This window comes from Adiantum capillus-veneris, chromosome 13, assembly GCF_014529385.1.
Source record: "Adiantum capillus-veneris isolate H3 chromosome 13, ASM1452938v2, whole genome shotgun sequence".
NCBI lineage: Eukaryota > Viridiplantae > Streptophyta > Polypodiopsida > Polypodiales > Pteridaceae > Adiantum > Adiantum capillus-veneris.
This window is the reverse complement of record NC_140943.1, coordinates 106,167,995-106,176,640: the sequence shown is the minus strand read 5'-3', so window position 1 is coordinate 106,176,640 and position 8,646 is coordinate 106,167,995. Positions and strand designations below refer to the sequence as shown.

Sequence of the window (8,646 nt, the reverse complement as noted above, 5' to 3'; positions counted from 1 at the left end):
CAATGCCAACAGCCATTGAAGGGTCTCAAAGCCTCAACACTTCATAGGCTACCACCACATCCCAGTTCTCCTCTATCTGGTCGCAGAAGCCACCACATGGTAGAGCTTCAGAGCTTCAAATATAAATTAAATTTAATAAAAAAAAGGTTGTGAAAAGCGACACTAGTTGACAAGCAAACAAAAGCAGGTTCGCCTCTCTCTCTCTCTCTCTCTCTCTCTCTCACTCTCTCTCTCACACACACACACACACACACAAATGGCCAGAGAGAGAGAGAGAGAGAGAGAGAGAGAGAGAGAGAGAGAGAGAGAGAGAGAGAGAGAGAGAGAGAGAGAGAGAGAGAGACTTGACAGTGGAATGGGAGCGTATGATATAAATGCTATGAATTTTGTGCCAGATGTGGAATACGATCTCCTGGATGAGGACACAACGATGGAGGAAGGAGACGCAGTGCCGGCCCCGGTGGCCCCAAAACTCAAGTCCAGGATCACCTCTGGCCCTGTTGGTACTTTGCAGGCTGTCTTCGACACCTTCAATAAGACCAAGGGTCGAGGCTTCGGTGACAAATCCGGTGCAAAACGCTCCAACGGGTTCTTTGGCAAGGAGTTTGAATCTCTTTATTTCGATGGTGGCCCTGAGCGTCAGAAATCTATTGAGGGCTGGATAATTTTAATCATGGGTTTACATGAGGAGGACCGGGAGGATGATTTGCATGAAGTTTTTAGTGAATTTGGGGAGATAAAGAACTTGCATCTTAATTCAGATCGTCGAAGAGGATATGTGAAGGGTTATGCCTTGATAGAGTATGAGAAGTAGCAGCTAGCACAAGGTGTAATCAATCAGATGAGTGGGGAAAAGCTTCTAAAACAGACTGTTTTCGTGGATTGGGCTTTTAGCAGTGGACCTCTTCGACATTGCAATGTAAGAAAAAGGTCTCCTCGAGGACATCGCTCTCACGAAGCCCATTTAAACTACGCTATTAAACGGACAGTGCTCTGAGCAACATGCAAGTTTGTATGTTGCAATGGATGGGAACCCCTAGGTATTTATTTGAATGGTTACTTGGTGAGCCATAGGAGGTTTTCTTGTTTCTTGAACGTACCTAGAGTTCTTGAGGACATACCCTATGTATGATAGCATGCTACTGCATGGCTGGGAGTTGCATTTAATTCAGGAGAATCCCTGCTTGGTCTACAAGGAGAGGGTACACTGCAAATAGGAAACTCGTTATAGCATAAGGCAAGAGAAATTTGACGGCCGAGAAGAGAGAGATAGTGCAATTTAAACAAGGAAAAATCTATCAAAAAGCACCCATAACTCTTCATGTAGAGAATCTTCGACATTATATATAAAACTAGATATGCTTCTCTTTATTAAGCTTAATCAATATGCCACATCTCTTGTATTTGTCTCAATGCGTATCTTGTGTCCGGCAGGGAGGAGATATATTCACAACACTCGATGTTTCAATTACACAAGCGCGACTCCAACTCGACTACACTACAAGGTTCGTTATTTGTATCCAGCACCCCATGACTATGTGTTTGTTTGGCGCAACACATAAACGCTACGGGGCAGGGCACGGCTTCCGTTTCTTATAATTTTTGGAGAGACCACAGTGCCAACTCTCCACCATACTTTTGTATGGCACCTTTGCATGCCATGCACTGTATACTTTGCAGTTTCAGTTTGTGACGTTTCATTGCAAGACGATATGTTTAACTATTCACACTATTCTTTTGTAGCTTGACTCAAACATTGTCCTTCGGCTTGCACAAATGGATGACATTCATATACAATTATCACGTCAATAGTGTAGTTCAATTTTTATAGTCTGTTTATGCTTTTTTGTATTTTTGAGTTTGTCAAAGCTTCCCTAAGTTTAGTTTAGCCATATGTTTTTCTCACCAATGCATGCTCATTTTCGATCATCGTATCTATATATCAAATAGACATGCATTTTTTTCCCAAAGTTTGGCAATTCAACCTATATATCAAAATAAAGAAAAATTGACTACAATTTGATTGAGAATAAGATGGGTGTCTCAAAGATAGTTCCACAATTTAGAGACTAAATGGTCTATATTACTAGGTTGAATGGTGCAATCTGCAAACAACTACCAAAGTAGGTTAGGTTGCAACCCTTTTGCTTGATTCAATTACCCTCCTTAGGAGCCCTTTGTCGCATATGGAGCACTATGGGACATAACTTCTTCTTCCCAATGCTCATTAAGTCTCAAAGCTGAGCTATTATTGGTGCCTATTAATTGGTTCTACTCATTTTCTCGTGTCATCACAACAAATCCGAGGTCGACAACAATCACAACCAACTAACCAAGTAACTAGTTGCGCTCCAGAATCTATCAAATTATGTACGACAAAGGCCCACCAAGCAAGACTAGTTATCAATACAAGATGCTAGAACTAAAATTTGAGTTGGTTGTGTAGGCCTCGGAGATGAATTACTTCATTATTTTCTTTTAAGACATAATTGTCCTTTTTTGCGAGGTCATTTGTGACAAATTACATGCTCAGCACTCAAAAACCGGTCTCGACTGTCAATTGCGAGATTTAATACCTCCAAAAACTAAAAAAATATATAGCTTTTCATAGGGAGACTGATTGTTTATCAATACAAGATGCTAGAACTAAAATTTGAATTAGTTATGTAGACTTTGGAGATGAATTACTTCATCTCCAAATTACATGCTAACCACTCAAAAACCGATCTCGACTGTCAAAAGGGGAAAAAGATTAGGAAATCTTGAACAATTCAACCAAAATAGGTACAAGGGTATTTTGGGATTTTTTGAAAATTTTGAGGGGTATTTCGGAAATTTCCACAAATTAGAGGGGTGTTTTGGTAATTTTCCCTAATAATAATAGGGGAAGGGATTACGGCCCCCTCCCTCGACCGCGTGTCAGCAGGAGATTGATTCGGCCACTCATGTCCCTTGGAGCCTAGCGACACAGACGGACAGTTCGGAGCTGTCGGTAGCAAGCATGAGAGTGCGCATGTGCAGTAGGGGGGAGAGAGAGAGAGAGAGAGAGAGAGAGAGAGAGAGAGAGAGAGGATCGAGAGTAGTTCTCGTGAAAAATGCGTCTCAGCTTAATATTGTGTCGTTTTCAATTTAAAAAATACCGACATTGCATGAAGAGAGAGAGAGAGAGAGAGAGAGAGAGAGAGAGAGAGAGAGAGAGAGAGGCTCAGAGCCCCCATAGCTTTGTAGTCTGGAGTCCCAATGTTAGGAAAAAATGTGTCTCTCTCTTAATATTGTGCCGTTTTCACGGTTTCAGAGAAAGGGGAAAAGGAGGAATTTCATCCCGAAATAGAGTAAAATAACGCAAAAATCCAAAAAATTATGTTGTTTTTGCCAATTCAGAGCAAGGGGAAAATGAGAAATTTTGCCCCGAAATAGAAAAAAATAACGCAAAAATGTGAAAAAATAATATAATTTTATAAAATTTTCTCTTTGAAAAATTCAAGGAAAAGAATTTTATATGCTTGAAAAGACGATTGGTTTGGATTGTGTGAGATGGTAAGCGGTCACGCATGTGTTGTGAGTGCGTTTGTGTGGTCCACTGTGGGATCGTGAGTGTGAAAGGGCGCGATTGGGCCGTTGAGAGGTGTGGACAGTGGCAGTGGGCACTGCTTTGAACCCTCATCACGAACATCCTTTTCATAGTGCACATTATTATCTTCAAAAAGGCCGAAGTGACCTATGAGACCAAACAAGTTACAAAGTGATGAATTCGATAAAATCTCCGGGTACCAATAAAAAGTCTAATGAATTCAATAAAATGTTTGAGTACCAAAAAAAAGTATGAAGAATCTGTATTGTCTATATAGCTGGGAGGGATTATTCTCGCCCCCTTCCTCGAACACGTATCCTCATTTTGACCATCCGATAAGTGGCTCCTGCACAGACGTGGGCAGAGAGAGAGAGAGAGAGAGAGAGAGAGAGAGAGAGAGAGAGAGAGAGAGAGAGAGAGAGAGAGAGAGAGAGACTCTTTGAGCCTTTGCTCTTGGTGAGCATTGCGTATTTGTGTGGGTGGGTGCCTCTTTCCATAACCGAGGCGATCGTGACCCAAAACCCATTTGCATCAGTAGGTCGAGAATGATGAGCTTGCCATCCTCATCGCGCGTGTTGGAGCTGCTTTTGCTCAGAAGAGGTTAAGAAACCTCCTTCCTCACAGCAAGGGCGGCAACTTGTTGCCGCCCTTGCAAGCATCCCACCAAGCCGTCTCCTCCCACTCAAACTCTGAGAAAGTCACATGCTCATGGTGGTAGGGATCAAGGTTGTGATCGTAGAGGAGATGGGGGTAAGTTTGGGAACAGTGACAAGGGTTCAACAGATGGTTACAACATGCCTAGATGGGAAAATGGGGTGATGATCACAGTTTTTTTTTCCTTTTTCTCTTCCTCTCAGAAAGGATTTTCAAATTTCAAAGCGACGCAATTGTAAAGCAGGGTTTTCCCGAGTACTGGTGAGCAGCCTTTGGCCACTAGGCAAAGCCGGAGGCTTCATGCAATTGAAGGGCTGATTGAGGAACAATGAAGAGAGAGAGAGAGAGAGAGAGAGAGAGAGAGAGAGAGAGAGAGATGCTAAGTAAGAGCAAGGGGTTTAAGTGTAAAAGGGGCCATGCCGCCTTCGGAAGCGGCGCCGTTTTACTAGTATTCATAACATTCAATCAAATTTAAATATTTTCATGGGAAGGCCTCGTGATTTTATCACTTGTTTTATTCAAGATCACTTGCAATGGGGCCTTGACTCGAGAGGTTTTATTGTTCAAGTTAGGGTGGGTTCACGGAGCCGTGGAAGGAAGAAAATTTTAACAAGGAGCCACATGGCTTGTCATGACTGGAGACAAAATCTTCCACCCTGCCCCAACTTCTTCCACACCACCCCCCCTTGAAAATGCGAGGGTGTCACTCAAAAAGCTGAGAGCAACTTGCCAACAAAGATTCATGTGCTCCCACGTCCAATTATAGCTACAATGCATAGTCTGTGTAACCATTTGAGCGCGTCAGAGCTTTTGCATCTTCTGTGTGAACCTCACAAGCTGTCGACAGAATTTCGGAGCCTATTTTCCTCCATCGCGTCTGAACCTGGCCTTATATCATTTTTTATTCGTAGCATTTTATTGTTCAAGTTATTGTTGCCCCTCCAATTTTTACCGTCGCCGGGAATGTAGCGATTTCCATTCTAGATTTTTGGTCTCTCGCGTTTGAAATTAAACCGGAAAAGCAAAACGCGGTCAGGAATGCGCGTCTGACAAAAAGCGAAAAGCAGCGTTCAGCAGTGTCAATATAAAAGCCACAATGTCTTTGTTTGGAACGCATAAGGATTTTGCTCTACTCAACGCATGCAAAAAATGGCCCAGGAAGCAGCTCCCACCCTCATCACAACACTCCGGCCTCATGTTATCACTTCTGCTTCTTGTACGAAAGATCGATGTCAAGTTCCACCTCTGGAATATGGCGCCCTCAGTCATCTTCTTCCTGCAGATCACCATTCCACTTCTTGCAAATATGGACCTCGCAGACGTGCCGCTCCTGCAGATCCTGTCGTCTGCTTCGGCGAGATGTTGATAGATTTCGTCCCCACTATCTGTGACGTCTCCCTCGCCAATGCCCCTTCCTTCAAGAAAGCCGCTGGCGGTGCCCCTGCTAATGTCGCTGTTTGCATCGCTCGCCTCGGCGGACACTCTGCCTTTGTGGGCAAGGTTGGGGATGATGAATTTGGTCACATGCTTGTGGATCTTCTCCATGAAAACGGTGTTGATAACAGTGGTGTCGTGTTCGATGCACCCTCAGGCGCACGCACAGGTCTCTCCTTTGTTACACTTCGAGCCGATGGTGAGCGCGAGTTCATGTTCTTTCGCAACCCAAGTGCCGACATGATGCTGCGGGAGAGCGAGCTTGACATGGGTTTGATCAGAAGGGCATCCGTTTTGCACTATGGATCGATTAGTCTAATTGGAGAGCCATGCAAAAGCGCCCACTTGGCAGCGATGAGGGTTGCCAAAGAGGCAGGTGTGCTACTGTCATATGACCCTAATCTGCGGCTACCTCTGTGGGAATCGGCAGAGGCGGCACGGAATGGCATCCTGAGCATTTGGAAGGAGGCAGACATAATAAAGGTGAGTGAGGAGGAGGTGGAATTTCTCACAAATGGACGAGACAACTCTTCCACGGAGCTGGGCTCGAATAGCAATCATCATGTTGATCAGCGTGTTCTCAAGCTGATGCATGCAAACCTTAAGCTTCTGTTGGTAACAGAAGGGAAAGACGGCTGTCGATACTACACACAGAGCTTCAAAGGAAGAGTGAAGGGTCTGAAGGTAACAAGCGTGGATACGACAGGTGCCGGCGATGCATTTGTGGGCGGCCTCATCTGGCAAGTTGCCAAAGAGGGTTTGTCTCTAATTCTGCAAAATGAGGGTAGATTAAGGTCTGCTCTTCTCTTTGCGAACGCATGTGGGGCTTTAACCACCACAGAGAGAGGCGCCATCCCGGCCCTACCGAGCAAGGAGGCGGTTCTCGAATTGGTTGCAGGCGCTGATCTTAATTCGTGATAGCACGATCATATATAAGAGAAAGGGAAAAGGGCAGAATCCAGATGTACGTCGACGTAGAGGGGCAGCAAGGCTGCAATGCCTTTTGTTATTGTGAATTGATCTGATCCTTTGTATGGATGCTTATAAAATACCGGGTTTTAATCAAATTATACCGTATTTTAAAAACGTGCTCAATATTTTTTTAATGTTTTTGTGCTTTTTAAAAAACTTATGTCTCCCAAAAAATGAATTTGAAACACATACCACTAGCCAGTTTTTCAATTTGTTTACATCAATAAACGTGCTTATTCTGCATTTTGAATAAGAAAAACTAAAAAGATTGTCATCGACTCAGCCCGTTACGATGCCGAACAGGGCTTTTGCCACGGCATGTCTCATCAACTTATGCACTTTTATGTCCTCAACCAATTCACAAATCCTAAGAGTCACGCTGTGCTTGAGTTATTTGACCTTAGAGGACGATAATGGAACACACTCTCTCTCTCTCTCTCTCTCTCTCTCTCAAGTGGGGCTTGAACCTTTGTATTACTTGAAAAGATTACAAGAAACCTTGAGGCATTACAAAAGCTCACAAGCATCACGAACGATCAATTGGTAGCGAAAAAACTCCTCACATATAACATACGTAGGCACAAAACCTAAAAGAGGGAGACACATCAAGGTAAAGACGAGGAAGTAGGCGGGACTAAAGAGAACCCATCCGTTGGCTCCACACACCACAACACCAACCCAACTCCAACCTACAAATTAGCATCCACCAAATCCACCACCCACACACCCCAAGCACAAGAACTCCACATGCACTAATGTTCTCATAAAAAACATAAACCCCAAGCAATTAGGAGAGCTCAATAGCCGTAATCCATCACGATTCAAATATCAATCCGATCATTGATCGAGAAGCTGTCTATTCCCACACAAAATTTCAATGGAGCTAAGAGTCCCCCCATATTGCAACTGAGTTCTACTCTGCAAAGACGTCCCTCTAGAATTACAAAGCCTTTCAGAGTCGTGTATGCATCTGCATAGAGCTGCATCGTGCACCCAAATATGATTTCTAGTGTGCTATATAGTACATTTATTCAATTCCATCAATTATTTGCTAGAGTCTTGATCATAGAAGCCAAGGATTAAAGGGTGTGGAAGTCTAGTAAGGCCTCAAGGTTCTAGCTTGTAATGGGGTTGTAGAAAACTATGCCCATTTTACATATTTGCTCCAACTTTTATTTTATTTTAATGTCCACCCAAGCATAACCAAGTGGACAGGCAAAAGAAGGAAAGTGGGGTTCTATAAAAAAGCTATGTTAATCAAGAGAAGACCCTTTTGCCTTGTTCAATAGTACACCCGTTCCATGTAAGGAGCTATTGCGGTGATGAGACAAGCCTCCATCACACACTCCTAAGCTCGTATTTAAATCTCATGTCTACTGCAAGCTCTTTCATGTTTATGAGATTATGAAAGAACCTTGAAAGAGGTATGGACCACTGAAAATGGAGTCTGACAGTGAAAAACAAGGGGCTATAAGTGTTCCATCGCACTACAAAAAGTTATCCTCTACAAAACTGAAGGATCATTATAGAGCAACCCATTAGAAAACCTAGGGAACTAGGGATATCTTGTGAAGGCTCAAAAAATGCCAAAAAATTTGATCTAGTGGGTCCTGGGAAAAATTCAAAACCAGCTTACATAGCGACGGATTTGTCTCAAAAAGAGGAGAAATTTCTCACCAAAAATTTTAAAAAATATAAGGATGTTCTTTCATGGTCTTATAAAGATCTCAAAGGAGTAGAGCCTAAAATTTGTCGACACACTATTCTTATGCAAGATCATGCAAAACCAAGTAGACAGAGACCCCCGGGGCGGTCACTTTTTAGAATGTGTATGATATCACGTGAGTTAACCGGAGAGGATTATTAAAAGACCAAAATGTATAAAAATGTATACATACAGAGGGAGGTAGGAATTTTTTAAATAGGCTCACAGTGTAAGTATAGTATGTATATTGGGGTATTATTAATTACCACTTGAACGCATGTGATATAGGGGTCTTTTGATAAGTGACTGC

At 43.0% G+C, this 8,646-nt stretch overlaps 1 protein-coding gene and 1 pseudogene across 1 annotated transcript; both read left to right on the top strand.

Annotated features, from left to right (window-relative positions):
- Positions 1-355: 355 nt before the first annotated feature.
- LOC147444584 (RNA-binding protein Y14-like) lies at positions 356-981 on the top strand. Its single transcript, XM_086527895.1, has 2 exons — positions 356-778; positions 898-981. Exons 1-2 carry the CDS (start codon positions 356-358, stop codon positions 979-981), a joined length of 507 nt encoding a protein of 168 aa, XP_086384021.1.
- A 4,352-nt stretch (positions 982-5,333) lies between these two features.
- LOC147444583 (fructokinase-1 pseudogene) lies at positions 5,334-6,770 on the top strand (annotated as a pseudogene).
- The last annotated feature ends 1,876 nt before the right edge of the window (positions 6,771-8,646 follow it).

Excerpts from the sequence above, each read along its gene's own strand:
- LOC147444584 (XM_086527895.1), top strand. The coding sequence starts at position 356 with ATGGGAGCGTATGATATAAATGCTATGAATTTTGTGCCAGATGTGGAA. Across the intron at positions 779-897 it reads CAGATCGTCGAAGAGGATAT|TGGACCTCTTCGACATTGCA; the intron begins GTGAAGGGTTAT and ends GGCTTTTAGCAG.